The 18,592-nt window shown below is 45.1% G+C and overlaps 1 protein-coding gene across 1 annotated transcript in view; it reads right to left on the reverse strand.

The window, feature by feature from the left end:
* The window catches only part of pole (polymerase (DNA directed), epsilon), a 139,624-nt gene that overhangs the window by 22,337 nt on the left and 98,695 nt on the right, over positions 1–18,592 (reverse strand). The window contains exons 21-23 of the mRNA XM_068055486.1: positions 13,207–13,332; positions 9,184–9,316; positions 6,722–6,908 (exon numbers count right to left, since the gene is read on the reverse strand). Coding sequence (XP_067911587.1) covers positions 6,722–6,908; positions 9,184–9,316; positions 13,207–13,332 — 446 coding nt within the window. The remainder of the gene's footprint in view (positions 1–6,721; positions 6,909–9,183; positions 9,317–13,206; positions 13,333–18,592) is intronic.

An 18,592-nucleotide genomic window follows, 5' to 3' on the forward strand; every position in this document is an offset into this window, starting at 1 on the left:
GTGTTGATGCCTATAAAACTGCATTTCAGCAAGAATCAACCCCTTCAGGCAAGGAGTGGTAAAAATTGAATTTTATTAACATATATTAACAAAACGTCTATACTCCATGTTACTTTGGAGGAAGTCGTATTCTGTGATGGAGTGTAGCAGGGGAAATGCAAACTTTATTCAGTGTATTATATCTTTTCTACTTTAAACCCAGTTAGTAATTGCTGTTTTTGTTTTCTTTTCTTCTTCCAAGTTGTTGCTCTTTGCTGAATTATCTAATCTCAGCCTGGGCAGCGGTTTGGGAGCTACAACTGGCCCTCAATACTCAGAGTAAGGGGGGAGGGAGAGGGTGCAGGGGGAAGGGAAGAAAGAAGGGAGAAACGGGATTTTTAATACTGATTATTATCTGTGACCCCTGTGGAAACTGTGCATATGGATGATAAAGGGCAGGTTTGGGCTGAACTATAATGGCCCCTGTAATAAAAGCAGAAAGTGCTGGAAATACTCAACAGGTCTGGCAGCATCCGTGGCAGAGAAAAAGAGGGCTGAATTTTACAGAACCCCCGACATCGGGGGTGGCTGAAAAATGCCTCCGGGAGAGGCCTGCCACGGACCTCAATGCCGGAAGGCCCGGCCCCATATTGTCGGCAGCGGCGAGGGCTCATGGCGGCTCCCCTGTCGCTTGGGACAGGAGCCTAACTTCAATAAGTAAATTAATTTAAATACATGAATTAATGACCCACCCGCTCCCACCATCCGCCCCGTAGCGATATTGGTGCTGGTGGCCGGCACTTGCACCTTTGGATCCCCGTCTGGGGATCAGAGGGGAACACTGGTGTGGAGGGAGGAGCAGGTAAGTTTTCCAGTGTGGGAAGGGAGCAGGCTCAAACTCATCTGATTGGTGCAGGGGATGGTGGGAAGGATTACAGTGCACAGTTTATGAACTTAGAAGGGGCGGGGGGGGGGGGGGGGGTGGTTGGCAGAGGGCAAGAAAATAATCATCATTATTGGGGTAGGGTGGGAGAGGGGCAATTTAAATGGATTTTATTTTTATATTAAACTTGCCTTTAAATATTTAAATTGAAAGTTAGGGCTCGAAGCCCTCTAAAAATGGCATCAGCACCTGTGTAAAGGCATCTGACGCCAGTGACAGGGACGGACCACCTGCCCCCTCCATGTCATTGGGGAGGGCAGTCCGACCCAGCTATTCCACATGAGCCGCTGTGTTTAATATCACGGCGGCTCCGCGATGTGCAGTCTGCATGGGCTACCACCACTGTTTACCTCTGCCGCCGAAATGTAAAATGCAGCCTACAGTTAATGGGCTGAATTGTATCAGCGCACCGTGCTCCTCGGCGGTGTGCTGTGTAAGTGAAAGTTCTGATGAAAGGTCACAGACCTAAACATTAACTGCTTCTCCCTCCACAGAGGCTGCCAGACCTGCTGAGTATTTCCAGCACTTGCTGTTTTTATTTCAGATTTCCAGCAGCTGCAGTATTTTGCTTTTATTATAATGTCCCCTGAGCCTACTGATATTGTCTAGGCCTACACAAAGATACACCACTTGGGTGAGACCATAGAGAACTGTTGCTGCCCACAGAAATGTATCCTAGCAAGAATCAGCACCTTCAGACACGGAGGAATGACAAAACATGAATTAAGGTATACTAGAAAAGCCTGCACTCCACATTGCTCTGAACCTCTAATGAGAATGTTCCTAAGGAATGAACTAGGAATGTTGTTGACTATATCAGATAATCAACACGCATAGAGAAGGTGCCCCATCCCATGTTATGTGCGTGTGTGGATAACGTGAGAGATATATCTTTCCACCAGTTTGAACTTCTGCCCGTGACCTACTGTCACAGCGCGGCCTTTTTTGTATCCTGTGGTCAAAGCCACAGCTCCTCAACTGATGAGTCTAATGATGCCTATTTAGACCTTTGATACCCAAAACAATCAAGAATGCCCTCCTGTAGAAAACTTTGTCCAAATTCTGAACACTCATCATTAAAGTAAATGCATGATGTAGCAAAGATGTTATTCACAAACAATCTTCACTCAATTTCACAATTAGAGCTCAACAACGCCAATTAAGTAGAGCCCCATAACCTCCAGTTATAAATCCCTAGTAACATTGGTGCAGTGAACTCCAATGCTACTGAAGTAAGAGCAAAATACAAATGCTGCCAGACCGGCTGAGTATTTCCAGCACTTTCTGTTCTCATTCCAATGCTACTGAAGCAGAGCATCCAGGTTATTAGGGGGCATGAGGAGGTATGGTTACTTTAGTAATTAAAGAAATGTTACATCTTTCCAATTGAATGAATTCTCACTTTGCATTGGGCAGGTTCAGAGCATGTATGAGCAAAGCTGGTCAGGAGGTGTGGTTCTTCAGGTTCTTGATACTCCAAACAACATATTGCACAAGGTTGGCTGATAGAAACTGTAACTCCCACAACGGGGAGGTGGTGGCGTAGTGGCATTGTCACTGGACCAGGGACCCAGGGTATCGCTCTGCGGACATGGGGTCAAATCCCACCACAGGAGGAGGTGGAATTTGAATTCAATTAATAAATCTGGAATTTAAAAAAAAAGCTAGGTCTAATGATGGGTATGAAACCATTGTCGATTGTTGTAAAAACCCATCTGGTTCACTAATGTCCTTTATGGAAGGAAATCTGCTGTCCTTACCTGGTCTGGACTACATGTGACTCCAGACCTGGCCTAGCAAGCCACTCAGTTGTGTCTAACCGCTACAAAGCCAATAAAAGAAAAGGAAACCAGACGGACCACCTGGCATCGATCCAGGCACTGGAAACGACAACGGCAAACCCAGCCCTGTTGACCCTGCAAAGTCCTCCTTACTAACATCTGGGGGCTTGTGCCAAAGTTAAGAGAGCTGTCCCACAGACTAGTCAAGCAACAGCCTGACATAGACAATGTCCCAGACACTACCAACACCATCCCTGCAGAGGTGGCGGCACTGTGGTATACAGTCGGGAGGCCAGTTGTCCTGGGAATCCTCAACACAGACTCTGGACCCCATGAAGTCTCATGGCATCAGGTCAAACATGGACAAGGAAACCTCCTGCTGATTACCACCGACTGCCCATCCTCAGCTGATGATTCAGTACTTCCTCCATATTGAACAGCACTTGGAGGAAGCACTGAAGGTGGCAGGGGCACAGAATGTACTCTGGGTGGGGGACTTCAACGTCTATCACCAAGAGTGGCTTGGTAGCACCACTACTGGCCGAGTCCTAAAGGGCATAGCTGCTAGACTGGGTATGCGGCAGGTGGTGTGGGAACCAAGTGGGAAAAACATACTTGACCTCGTCCTCGCCAATCTGCCTGCCGCAGATGCATCTGTCCATGACAGTATTGGTTGGAGTGACCACCGCACAGTCCTTGTGGAGATGAAGTCCCACCTTCACATTGAGGATACCGTCCATCATGTTGTGTGGCACTACCATCGTGCTAAATAAAATAGATTTCAAACAGATCTAGCAATGCAAAACTGGGCATCCATGAGGCGTTGTGGGCCATCAGCAGCAGAATTGTACTCAACCACAATCTGTAACTTCATGGCCTGGCATATCCCCCACTGTACGATTACCATCAAGCCAGGAGACCAACCCTGGTTCAATGAAGGATGCAGGAGGGCATGCCAGGAGCAGCACCAGGCATACCTCAAAATGAGGTGTCAACCTGAAGAAGCTACAACACAGGACTACTTGCGTGCCAAACTGCATAAGCAGCATGTGACAGACAGAGCTAAGCGATCCCATAACCAACGGATCAGATCTAAGCTCTGCAGTCCTGCCACATGCAACCGTGAATAGTGGTGGACAATTAAACAACTAACTGGAGGAAGTGGCTCCACAAATATCTCCATCCTCAATGATGGGGGAGCCCAGCACATCAGTGCGAAAGATAAGGCTGAAGCATTTGCAACAATCTTTAGCCAGAAGTGCCGAGTTGATGATCCATCTCGACCTCCTCCTGAAGTCCCCAGCATCACAGATGCCAGACTTCAGCCAATTCAATTCACTCCGCATGATATCAAGAAATGACTGAAGGCATTGGATATTGCAAAGACTATGGGCCCTGACAATATTCCGGCAATAGTACTGAAGACCTGTGCTCCAGAACTTGCTGTCCCCCCTAGCCAAGCTGTTCCAGTACAGCTACAACACTGGCATCTACACTGCAATGTGGAAAATTGCCCAGGTAGTCCTGTACACAAAAAGCAGGACAAGTCCAACCAGGCCAATTACCGCCCCATCAGCCTGCTCTCAATCATCAGTAAAGTGATGGAAGGTGTCATTAACAGTGCCATCAAGCAGCACTAGCTTAGCAATAACCTGCTCAGTGACGCTCAGTTTGGGTTCTGCCAGGGCCACGCAGCTTCTGACCTTATTACAGCCTTGGTTCAGACATGGATAAAAGAGCTGAACTCCAGAGGTGAAGTGAGAGTGACTGCCCTTGACATCAAGGCAGCATTTGACCAAGTATGGCATCAAGGAGCCCCAGCAAAACTGAAGTCAATGGGAATCAGGGGGAAAGCTCTCCGATGGTTGGAGTCATACCTAGCGCAAAGGAAGATGGTTGTGGTTGTTGGAGGTCAATCATCTGAGCTCCAGGACATCACTGCAGGAGTTCCTCGGGATAGTGTCCTAGGCCCAGCTGCTTCATCATTGACCTTTCTTGAATCATAAGGTCAGAAGTGGGGATGTTCGCTGATGATTCCGCAATGTTCAGCACCATTCGCAACTCGTCAGATACTGAAGCAGTCCGTGTAGAAATGCAGCAAGACTTGGACAATACCCAGGCTTGGGTTGCTAAGTGGCAAGTAACATTCGCGCCACACAAGTGCCGGGCAATGACCATCTCCAACAAGAGAGAATCTAACCATCTCCCCTTGACATTCAGTGGCATTACCATCGCTGAATCCCCACTATCAACATCCTAGGGGCTACCGTTGTCCGGAAACTGAACTGGAGTAGCCATATAAATACCATGGCTACAAGAGCAGGTCAGAGGCTAGGAATCCTGCGGCGAATAACTCACCTCCTGAGTCCCCAAAGCCTGTCCACCATCTACAAGGCACAAGTCAGGAATGTGATGGAATATTCTCCACTTGTCTGGATGGGTGTAGCGCCAACATTCAAGAAGCTCGACACCATCCAGGACAAAGTAGCCCACTTGATTGGCACCCCATCCACAAACATTCACTCCCTCCACCACCGACGCACAGTGGCAGCAGTGTGTACCATCTACAAGATACACTGCAGCAACGCACCAAAGCTCCTTAGAAAGCACCTTCCAAACCCGCGACCTCTACCAACTAGAAGGACAAGGGCAGCAAATGCATGGGAACACCACCACCTGCAAGTTCCCTTCCAAGTCACACACCATCCTGACTTGGAACTATATCGCCGTTCCTTCACTGTCACTAGGTCAAAATCCCGGAATTCCCTTCCTAACAGCACTGTGGGTACCCGACATGGACAGCAGCGGTTCAAGAAGGCAGCTCACCACCACTTTCTCAACAGCAATTAGGGATGGGCAATAAATGTTGGCCTGACCAGCGACGTTCACATCCCATGAATGAATTAAAAAAAAAGCAACATACTTCATACTTCCGTATCAACAATCACAACGGTGTTGGAAGCAGAGAGTGAGACAGAGCTGACAGTGGGTGCTGATGATGCAGCGCAGGCTTGTCTTCAGGTCTTTTTTTCTTTACCACTGTCAATACTGAATTCAGAGTGGGTTTATGATCAGTATGCCAAGGAACAAAGACTACTGTCAGATACAAGCTGACAACTGGTAAATTTCTTTTAAAATGTCGTCATTGTTGCTTTATAATTGACATTTTAAAATCAATTTTGAAAAACTACAGTTTAAAATTCTTTGCTCTAAATTCAGGAGTCACTTTATTTGCAAAGAAAATTGGATTAAAATGTAATATTAATGAGTCAATATCCTGAATATTTATACTGTGTGTGGCCTGGGTACGTTTTAAAGTACACACCTTCAAGTTTAACCTGCTGTTCCTGTGAATCTGCCTGTGAACAACAGGTCTTGCCTGAATCTGCAAGGCTCATTAACTCATTAGTTGCACAACTTGGCTGGATGCAACTGCACACAGGAATGATTTGCACCTCTATTCACATTATTGCAAAACACCAGATTGAAGAAACAGAGAATTCTTGCCAACCAGAATTTTGACAAATGCAATCTACTGCATTCCACAACTAGATGATGGCAAACTGGAATGAAAGAACTATAAAACATGCACTTTATGATCCAGAAAATAATTGGCACATTCTTCAACAGCAAATAACCTTAATGGTTCAGTGCTTGTGTGTGTATGAATCAGAAAAATAAACCCAAACAGTTGTGTCGGACTTATAATTGTTAAGTCAATTGTTGTGTCCATTGTATTTGGAAAAAAAAATCTGTCAATTTTTAGGTTGTGTCGAAAATTTTGAAGGATAATAGCAACAGCAATAAAACAAACCTGGAAGAAACAGTAGATATGCAATTAAAGCCAGATTAACACTAAAATTTTTAGTCATGAGATTAATCGCAATTCATTAAAAAAAAATCATTTGATACCCTAGAGACAGATTATTTACATATAATATAAAAATAAATATACATAGCTACACATACATATATACAAACATATATTGCTGGCCTATAGGCTTGTAATTTGTAGTACCTGAAACAATCATGAGGAAGTAGCTCTGACAAGAGGATGCTTGTGGCAGATAATGCATAATATTCCAGTTATTGTCCAAAAGGTCTTCGACATCTGTGCCACCTTCCTCATCCTCAGAATGAATTTCTTCATCATCATTGTTGTCTTCTTCTTCAACATGTTCCTTGGTTTCTTTATCCTTATCCACCTTGACACAACAAATTATCATAATGTTCACTGTTACAGTTTGTTTTTGACGATGAGACTCAAAAACCAATTTCCTTTTGTCATAATTGGACATTTTCCTTACACTTAAATTTCCGATCAATTTTTGCAATACAGAATCATAAAGTACAGGTAATTTTAAAAGCAGCATAGATTTCCAGGCCACCATTTCCTTTTCTTTATCTCACTCTTAAGATGAAGAATTCAACACTGATTCTCAGTTCTGCTGCTTGGAAAATGCCTTGAATGGAAGTAAAGCACTTCTCCACAGCATGCTCATTTACCTCCCAGTAGAGAGCTCAAACTACACAAGCAGAAGCCTGGAATCAGGTCATCTGCTCAAGAAATAGCAAATGGTATTGAGGTTCAAAGTGGAAAGACACAGAAGGCTAGATTTTCAAAGCGCTTTGGGGACGAGCACAGGTGCGGATACAGATTGCAGATCACGCTCTCGGAAGCTGTGTCTGAATCCTGACGCCTCTGGGATGTGCTCCAATTTTCAAAATGAGGGTAAAGGGGAGGGAGTCAGGAACCCCCCAAAAAATTAAGACAGTAATTTAAGTTTGTTTAAAGGATCTGCAACAATGAGATCCAATAAGCACAAATGTGGTCGCTAAGAATTAAGCAAAATGCAATATAGGGACAAACAGAAGCTACTACAAGATAGGAGAGGGCTAGTTTATCTTCAAAAATTGTCACGTACTGAATAAAGAGTTCCTGCAACTTGAAAACCACAAGCCAGAGGGCACAGGGAAATTGAGAGAGTTATCGGGACTGGCTTTTTCTGTGTTTGTGATGGTCTTATGTGCCAAAATGACCTCTTGAAAATCAAATGGTAACCTTTCTTGTATGTCAATGGTCAATCATTCCCTATAAGGGAACACTTCCTGTAAAAACCTTAAGGATAGTCAACAGAAGGCACCTTTAGTAAGTTACAGGCCAAATAACAACTTGCATTTATATAGCACCTTTAACATAGCATCTCAAAATGCTTCAGAGACGATCAAAAAAGGCACTTAAGTTGACAAGTTTTACAACATGTAATTACTTGACAGTTAGATATCCTAAACCTCATCAATACACATATTAACGAGCTAAATAATGTATTTACAATTTAAAAGTTAAAATAAAGCCAAAATCCTGCAATTTGGACATGAAATAAAACAGGAACAATTATTGTGGGGACCCAGGAGAGTCAGATGCCATATACACCCCAAGATGAACAAAACCAGATTGACACAGAGAATCAATTTAACCAGCAGCAACCATTTATGGAATAAAGTCCGAGCTTTTTTAAACTGATACCAAGATATTGAGCACATGATTAATATCAGTTGTTTGCTTGTGTAATGATGAGAGACTACAAATAGCATAATCTTCAACACAAGTATTCTCAAACTGAACTAAATCTGAGAGTCTGTGATTAAGTTATACTAATTTGAATCCAGGTACTGCAGTGCTGTTCCATTTCCTCTATCAAGTTACTGAACCATTTGCAATGATTTGCAAATGTATTGTTAAGGAAAATAAAGTAACATTGAGAGATACAACTTTATGCCTATTCATTTCTTGATCTTGGTAAGCAAAACGTTAAATGGCTTTCAATCAATATGGCATTTTATTCAGACAACTGGCAGAATGTATTCCTTCCATTATTCAGGTTGGTGAATATGGGACCAATTGACAGGAGCTAAATATACTTAAACCCTGGGCATTTTATAGGTTCCCTACAACAGCTGTGGATATTCCAACATTAAGCTTTTCCAGCTAATCACCCCTAGTTTGATGTATACCGGGTCTCAAAAGATTGAAAATTGATTCAAAACATGCATTCCTACTGTAATTGTGAGCACATAAAATTTTCAGGTCTTGAACTCTGCAGGACATCTAGCAGCATGATTGTATAAGCTAATTTTTTTTTGGGGTAAACAACCCGACACATAATAATACAAGGGTGAAGTATAGTGATTATATTTCTCAATGATGGTGGTTACAATTTGAGATGATAAATTAAAAGCAGCATTCCGCTCTCAAGTGTATTTGGTTAATAGTGCCTCAGTGCCAATATTCTAAATAATCCTTGTGATAACACGGAGTGCAGTTCTCTGAAAAGTTCAGTCACTAAAATCACACACTTCTGCATTATTTGTTTGTGCCAATGTGGCTAGTAGGAATTTTAAACTCAAATAAAAACAGACATGTAGTCATGATCTACAAATACTGTCCAGCACCTTTAAAGTAAAAGAAGAGCCACATACCTCTCCGCTGAGAACGCTGGAGGGAAGTTTACCCTGAATACCACCATAATTGGCTGGGTCCATCCAAAGCAGGAACTCCCAGCAGCGAGAAAATGAGATGGAGAGGGAATGGAAAATCTCACGGGAGTGAATGCTGTATTTTTATTTTAAAAAAAGATGCATTATTCAAGCAGCCCATTTATTTCAAGTATGGCACAATGATCCTAGCATCACTCATGGGAGTATTAGGACTCCAATCCAAAAATGCTGGAAATCTCAACCTTAAATGGTTTTGCAAATTTCCGAGACATCTATCTCAGGTAACCTGTTAGTTTAAGGGCAAGTTTCAGAACTACCTTGCTCGACTCAATCACATCAATATACAGCCTAATAATAAAAAAACAGTATCGACAGTCAAATCAGACACATACAAATATACAACTGTTGTGTTTCCAAGTAGAAAATTTGAACAAATTTCTGCTGAAACATTGTTTTTGAGGGAGCAGTGCAATGGGTCCATAATATAACTGTTCATTCCCATTTACTCCCATAGTGAATGATTGAGCGATTATATTCTGGGTTTGTCCAAGGCAAAGAGAACAGATTTGCAATTATATCACACCTCCTCACATGCTCAGGATATTCCAAAGCCTTTTACAACTAATGTATTATTTCTGAAGTGCAGTCAATGTTAAGCAGGCAAATGCGGGCAGCAAATTTGTACAGAGTGAGGGTCCACAAAAAGCAAATGAATAAAATGATTTTTGGTGGTGGCGGTTGAGGAATGAATATTGGAAAACTCCCCTATCTTGCAAGTTTTTTCTTTGACCTGAGCAAGCAATCAAATTCTAGGTTTAACATGTCACCTGAAATGTTCAGGCATCTCTGACAATGCAGCACTCCTTCACTTCTGCTCTGAACTGCAAGTCTAGGTTCTGTATACACATCCATAGTGGAGTTTGATTACTGGAAGGCTGGGAGTTGGGGTTAGGGATATGCAGGTTGCAGTCTAATTAGACTAATCAATCAGTCTAATTAATCAATCCAGAGCATCTCGACAACCACCCTTGTCTAGATGTGCCATATATTGCCTCAGAAGACCATTCATGATGAATCGTTTAAAAGGGATGTAAATACCCACTTGGGAATTAAGGGTATCGAGAGATGTGGAGAACAGACAGAAGTATGTTCTTTTCATAAGCTGTGAGCTGGATGGCAACCACGAGCACAGCGTCAGCCTGGAGGACGCCGACATTGAGGAGGCCGTGCTGGCTGCGGGCTGGCCCGCTTGCAAGGGGATGCGGGCAGAGAGCTCAAACTCCTCCTGCTCGTTTAATGCCAGAGCCACTACGGAGTTGCGCCGGAGCCGCAGTCAGCTGGGGCGACGATCAGCACATGCCAAAGGCCCAGCGAGGTCTCGGCCGCATCCCCCCCCCCGCTTGTCTTGTACGAAAATCCTTGATCAGATCCTGGAAGAAGCTCCACATCGCGGCCGGCCATAGCACTGATGATCGACCCCCCACCTCGCACCACCTTCCACCCCCTCCCCCCTTCCCTCTCCCTCCATGTAATCGCACAGTTTACTTGTTAGGGCCCTTGCTCAGGGATAGGAGCCAACAACCCCACTGCCTTGTGGGCGTCTTGGGAGAGACCAAGACTAAGGGAGTAAACCCGAACAGAAAATCCGGAGTGGAACCCCGAAGGTGGTCGGTCATGTATCACCTTTGGCATGTTTCTGGCAGTTCTTGCAGCCATACCGGTGCCAAACATCGTGCTCTGCACTCCTTTGGATCCCACTACGAAGGCCAAAAGGGGGGTTTTGACGCTTGGGCAACTCACAACCTCCAAATATTCCACCCAGGCATGTGCCATGGAGAGGTCACTCCATAGTCTCCTCACAGCGAGTCTAAATCAAGGGAAATGATCACTGACCAACGCAAGCAAATGGACTGCTGCATGGAGAACTACCTAGAACTGTACTCCATGGAAAATGTTGTCACTGATACTGCCCTCAACGCAGTCTCTATCAGTCATGGATGAGCTGGACAAACAGCCAACAAAATCGGAACTCAGTAATGCCATTGATTCTCTAGCCAGTGGAAAAGCCCTTGGAAAGGATGGCATTACTCCTGAAATAATCAAGAGTGCCAAGACTGCTATACTCTCAGCACTCCATGAACTGCTTTGCCTGTGCTGGGATGAGGAAGCAGCACCACAGGACATGCGCGATGCCAATATCATCACCCTCTATAAGAACAAGGGTGACCGTGGTGACTGCAACAACTACCTTGGAATCTCCCTGCTCATCATAGTGGGGAAAGTCTTCACTCGAGTTGTTTTAAACAGACTCCAGAGGCTGGCTGAGCGGGTCTACCCTGAGGCACAGTGCGGCTTTCGAGCAGAGAGATCCACCATTGACAAACTGTTCTCCCTTCACCAGCTACAGGAGAAATGCCGCGAACAGATGTCCCTCTACGTTGCTTTCAGAGATCTCACCAAAGCCTTTGACCTCGTCAGCAGACATGGTCTCTTCAGACTACTAGCAAAGATCGGATGGCCACAAAAGCTACTAAGTATTATCGCCTCATTCCATGACAATATGAAAGGCACAATTCAGCATAGCAGTGCCTCATCAGACCCCATTCCTATCCTGAGTGGCATGAAACAGGGCTGTGTTCTCTCACCTACACTGTTTGGGATCTTCTTCTCACTGCTGCTCTCACATGCATTCAAGTCTTAAGAAGGAATTCTCCTCCAAACAAGATTAGATGGCAGGTTGTTCAACCTTGCCAAAGTACGGAAAGTCCTCATCAGGGAACTCCTCTTTGCTGACGATGCTGCATTAACATCCCACACAGAAGAGTGTCTGCAGAGACTCATCAACAGGATTGCGGCTGCCTGCAACGAATTTGGCCTAACCATCAGCCTCAAGAAAACGACCATGGGACAGGGCGTCAGAAACGCTCCATCCATCAATATCGGCAATCACACTCTGGAAGCGGTCCAAGAGTTCAATTACCTAGGCTCAACTATCACCAGTAACCTGTCTCTCGATGCAGAAATCAACAAGCGCGTGGGAAAGGCGTCCGTTGCTATGTCCAGACTGGCCAAGAGGGTGTGGGAAAATGGCGCACTGACATGGAACACAAAATTCTGAGTGTTTCAAGCCTGTGTCCTCAGTACCTTGCTCTACGACAGCGAGGCCTGGACAACGTACGTCAGCCAAGAAGCGACATCTCAACTCATTCCATCTTTGCTGCCTCCGGAGGATCCTTGGCATCAGGTGGCAGGACCGTATCCCCAACGCAGAAGTCCTCGAGGCAGCCAACATCCCCAGCATATACACCCTACTGAGCCAGCGGCGCTTGAGATGGCTTGGCCATGTGAGCTGCATGGAAGATGGCAGGATCTCCAAGGACGCATTATACAGCGAGCTCGTCACTGGTATCAGACCCACCGGTCATCCAAGTCTCCACTTTAAAGAGGTCTGCAAACGTGACATGAAGTCAGCCAATAAAGGCGGGACTAAAGTGTGGCGAGTGGAAGAGACTTAGCAGTTGGCAGGAAAAAAGACAGAAGTGCAAGGAGAGAGCCAACTGTGTAACAGCCCCGACAACCCATGTTACCTGCAGCGTCTGTGGAAGAGTCCGTCACTCTAGAATTGGCCTTTATAGCCACTCCAGGCGCTGCTCCACAAACCACTGACCACCTCTAGGCGCTTACCCATTGTCTCTCGAGACAAGGAGGCCAAAGAAGAAGTCTAATTAGACCAACCATAAAACAGGACAATAATGCCACTCGGGTGGGAGAACGCACACAGCCTGAAATTAATTCAAAAATATAGTATGGTTTTATTTGACAATATGCACAGCAATAGAACTACAATATTTTATCTTCAATTTAAAAAAAGCATAGGTTTAAAAGGAAAAATATTTTCCAATTTTGGAACAGACTTACTGATTGATGCTTTTCCCCATATTTGACTTTAAGGCACTCCGTAAGATAATTTAAAAAGGTCTAATTGTGTAGGAATGCAGACATTACCTCTTTGTGATGTATTCAACATATCCTATTGAATCCTCAATCCGCCGTTTCTTGGTGCACAGCAGTATACGGTTGAAGTTGGTGTATATCACAGATGAACCCAATCTTTTAAACTCCGCTACCAGCCTACGTACAAGAAAAAACACATAAATGCAGTACTTTCTGTACCAAATCACATCTAGACCATTTTGATGGTAATTGCTGGTGACTTTTTTTTTAAAAATAACTGTTGGACATTACCACTTTCTGGCCATGAAATGAAATTTAGCTACACAGATTTGCTCTCTAAGTTGTCCAACTAGACAGATCCATTTCATCCTTCCCCTCATCAAGCACTTCAAAAATTCTTTTTCTTCCTTTCAGCTGTCATCGGACTTCCCCTCTCTCACCCAGAACAATCAGTCCCAAAGGCCACAGCTTCATCCCCTCATGTTCCCACTTCAAATGAATTGAGAGCTCAGAATGATGCCGAGCTCTTCTTCCATCACCTTGGCATCCTCCCCCACACGGGACCCTTTCCCTTGCCTTTCGAATTCTCATTTACTCGAACCCCTACCTCTAACCTTTTACCATCTCTAGATCTCATCATTGGGAACTATCGGCATGTCATTAGCCATCTCAATTTCTCTGCTCACTCACTTTAACCTACCGCCCTCAGAACTCCATTCTTTCAGGTCCAACCCGAACACAATTATTAAACCTGCTAACAAGGGTGTTGTTGTTGTTTAGCAAACATAGAAACATAGAAAATAGGAGCAGGAGTTGGCCAGTCGGCCCTTCAAGCCTGCTCTGCCATTCATTATAATCATGGCTGATCATTCAACTCAGTAACCTGTTCCTGCTTTCCCCCCCATATCCTTTGATCCCTTTAAACCCAAGAGCTATATCGAACTCCTTCTTGAAAACAAACAATGTTTTGGCCTCAACTGCTTTCTGTGGCAGCGAATTCCACAGGTTCACCACTTTCTGGGTGAAGAAATTTCTCCTCATCTCAGTCCTGAAAGGTTGACCCCGTATCCTTAGACTATGACCCCTGGTTCTGGACTCCCCCACCATCGGGAACATCCTTCCTGCATCTACCCTGTCAAGTCCTGTTAGAATTTTATAGATTTCTATGAGATTCCCCCTCACTCTTCTGAACTCCAGCAAACAGAATCCTAACCGACTCAATCTCTCCTCATATGTCAGTCCCACCATCCCAGGAATCAGTCTGGTAAACCTCCGCTGCACTCCCTCTATAACAAGAATATCCTTCCTCAGATAAGGAGACCAAAACTGCACACAATATTCCAGGTGTGGCTTCACCAAGGCCCTGTATAATTGCAGCAAAACATCCCTGCTCCTGTACTCTAATCCTCTCGCTATGAAGGCCAACATACCATTTGCCTTTTTAACTGCCTGTTGGACCTGCATGCTTACCTTCAGCGACTGGTGTACGAGAACACCCAGGTCTCGCTGCATATTCCCCTCTGTTTATAGCCAGCCATTCAGACAATAATCTGCCTTCCTGTTTTTACTACCAAAGTGGATAACCTCACATTTATCCACATTATACTGCATCTGCCATGCATTAGCCCACTCACTCAACTTTTCCAAATCACCCTGAAGCCTCTCTGCATCTTCCTCACAACTCACCCTCCCACCCAGTTTTGTGTCATCTGCAAATCTGGAGATATTACATTTAGTTCCCTCACCTAAATCATTAATATATATGGTGAATAGCTGGGGTCCTAGCACCAATCCCCGCGGTACCCCACTAGTCACTGCCTGCCATTCGGAAAAAGACCCATTTATCCCTATTCTTTGTTTCCTGTCTGCCAACCAATTTTCTATCCATTGCAATACACTACCCCCAATCCCATGCGCTTTAATTTTACATGCTAATCTCTTTTGTGGGACTTTGTCGAAAGCCTTCTGAAAGTCCAAATAAACCACCTCCCTTTTTAAATAGTGGGGTTACATTAGCTACCCTTCAATCTACCTTGGGAAGGCTGAATGCCTTTTCCCCTCTTTTTTCAAATATATTCACTCCTGGGCTATGAGGGTTGCTGCCAAGGACTGCATTTATTGTCCATCTCTAATCGCCCTTGAGAATGTGGTAGTTAGCTGTTTCTTTGAACCACTGTAGTCCATGTGGTGTAGGCACACTCACAGTGCTGTTACGGATGCAATTCCAGGATTTTGACCCAGTGACAGTGAAGGAACGGCGTTTTAGTTCCAAGTTAGGATGGTGTGTGACTTGGAGGGGATCTTTCAAATGTTGGTGTTCCCATGTGCCTGCCGCCCTTGCTCTTCTAAATGGTAGAGGTTGCAGGTTTGGAAGGTGCTGTCGAAAGAATCTTGGCGAGTTGCTTCAGTGCATCTTGTAGATGGTATACACTGCTGACACTGTGCGCCAGTGGTGGAGGGAATACCAATCAAGCGGGCTGCTTTGTCTTGAATGGTGTCAAGCTTGAGTGTTGTTAGAGCTGCACATCCAGGCAAATGAAGAATATTCCATCACACTCCAGACGTGTGCCTTGTAGGTGGTGGACAGACTTTGGGGAGTCAGGAGGTGAGTATTAACTGCAGAATTCCCAGCCTTGAACCTGCTCTTGTAGCTATATATTCATAAGGCTGATCAATGGTAACACCCAGGATGTTGATGGTAGGGGATTCAGCGATGGTAATGCCATTGAATGTCTTTGGGAAATGGTTAGATTCTCTCTTGTTGGACATGGTCATTACCTGGCATTTGTATGGCACGAATGATACTTGCCATTTGTCAGCCCAAGGCTAAATGTTGTCCTGGACTTCCTGCACGCAGGCACAGACTGCTTCTGTATCTAAGGAGTTGTGAATGGTAGCTATCCCAGGCCTTGCTGCATGCAGGCGTGGATTGCTTCAGTATCTGAGCAGTTGCTCACTGATGTTCAGTTTGGTCACTCAGTTCCAGACCTCAACCCGAATCCGAGGGGACCCGACATGTGTTGGGTTCGGGTCGGGTAGGGTTGCTCTTCTGGGTCCGGCTTTCGGGCTCGATCCGGCTCCTGGTTGGACACACACACTAAGTATTATATTTTGCTTGGTGGGAAATTGAGATTAGCAAGTGTCAAAAGTTGAAAAGCCTACCTGAACTGGAAGTCTGGGACGTCAAAGGAGGGAAACGCTGAGTCTGTGCAGTGAGCGAGTGAGCGTCTCTATGAAGTCATCATGCTCATGCTGCAGCTTCGGAATCGGAAGGTAGGTAAAGTAAACATTCCGGTGGTCGGGTCGGGCTTGGGTCCTATTGGGTTTTTTTTTTCCCTGACCTGAGCAGGCCTTTATTTGCGAATGGAACTGAACACTGGAGTCAGCAGCAGAAATCCCCACTTCTGACTTTAGGGTGGCGGGAAGATCATTGATGAAGCAGCTAAAGAATGTTGGGCCTGGGACACTACTCCTGCAGTGATGCCCTGGGACTGAGATGATTGACCTCCAACAACCACAACCATCTTCCTTTGTGCTTTGTATGGCTCCCCTTGATTTCCATTGACTTCAATTTTGCCAGGGTTCCTTGATGCCACACTCAGTCTAATGATGCCTTGATATCAAGGGCAGTCACTCCCATCTCACTTCTTTAATTCAGCTCTTTTGTCAATGTTTGGACCAAAGCTGCAATGAGGTCTGGAACTGAGTGACCAAACTGAACATCAGTGAGCAGATTATTGCTGAGAAAATGTTGCCTGATGGCACTGTCGACAGCACCTTCCAACACTTTGCTGACGATTGAGAGTAGACTGATGGGACAGTAATTGGCTTGCTTTTTGTGGACCGATATCTCAGGGCAATTTTCCACACTGTCAGGTAGATGCAAGTGTTGCAGCTGTATTAGAATAGCTTGGATCGGGACGGGCCAATCTTCAGTATTACAGCTGGGATGTTGCCAGGACCCACAGCCTTTGCTGTATCCAGTGCCTTCAGCTGTCTCTTGATATCACATGGAGTGAATCGAATTGGCTGAAGACTGGCATCTATGATGCTGGAGATCTCAGAAGGAGGCTGTAATGGATCATCCACTCAGTATTCCTTGAGTATGGTTGTCATGACATGCCCCATCAATGAGGACGAGGATGTTTGTGGAGCCTCCTCATCCAGTTAGTTTTTTTAATTGCCCACCACCATTCACGATTGGATCTGGCAGATCTGCAGAACTTTGCGCAGATGCATTGTTGTTGGATCCCTTTGCTCTGTCTGTAAAATGCTGCTTCCACTGTTTAGCATGCATGTCGTCCTGCATTGTAGTTTCACCAGGTTGGCACCTCATTTTCAGGTATGCCTGGTGCTGTTCTTGACATGTTCTCCTGTACTCCTCATTGACCCAGGGTTGGTCCCCTGGCTTGATGGTAATGATAGAATAAGGGATATGCCAGGCCATGAGGTTATAGATTGCGGCTGAATACAATTCTGCTTCTGCTGCTGATGGCCCCACAGCGCCTCATGGATGTCCAGTTGTGAGATGCTAGATCTGTTGAGTCTATCCCATTTAGCATGGTGGTAGTGCCACAAAACATGATACAGCACATCCTCAGTGCGAAGATGGAATTTGATCACTCCTACCAACACCTGGACCATGATATCACCACTGAATATCAAATCATCATTTCCCTGACTGTCACTGGCCTCAACTCCTCTGCAGATCTTCCCTCCATGGCCTCCAACCTCACACAGCCCGTTTCTAACTCCTTCCCAAGATCCAGAAAGAGGACTGTCCTGATAGACCCACCATTATAGTCTGTGCTTGCTGCATTGAACTAATGTCTTCCAATTTGGACTCTATTTTCTCTCTCCTTGTCCAGTCTCTTTCCACCTACATCCGCTACTCTTCCAAAGGCCTCCACCATTTGAGTTGCCAGTTTCCTGCCCCTCAACAACTCCTTTTCACCATGGACATCCAAGCCCTCATTACTTCCATTTCCAACCAGGATGGTCTGAGGGACCTCCGCTTCTTCCTTGAACAGAGGCCCAACTAATCCACCCCGACACTCCACCAGCTGGCTTAACTTGTTCTCACATTGAACAACTTCTTCTTTGACTCCACTCACTTCCTCCAAATAAAAAGTGTTGCCATGGGAACCCATGAGTCCTAGCTATGTTGCCCTTTTCACCGAATATGTGGAAAATTCTTTGTTCCAGTCCGACTCAGGTCCCCTCCCTCAACCTTTTCCAGTACATTGATAACTATATCGGTGCTGTTCCTGCTCTCAACCTGAACTGGAAAATTTCAACAACTTTGCTTCCCAATTTCCACCCTTCCCCCACCTTCACATGGGCCAGGCCCAACCCTTCCCTTCCTCAAATTCTTGGAGTTCATTTCAGGGGATGAACTATCGACCAGTATCCACTATAAACCCATGAATCCTACAGG

Source organism: Heterodontus francisci, chromosome 23 (assembly GCF_036365525.1).
Source record: "Heterodontus francisci isolate sHetFra1 chromosome 23, sHetFra1.hap1, whole genome shotgun sequence".
NCBI lineage: Eukaryota > Metazoa > Chordata > Chondrichthyes > Heterodontiformes > Heterodontidae > Heterodontus > Heterodontus francisci.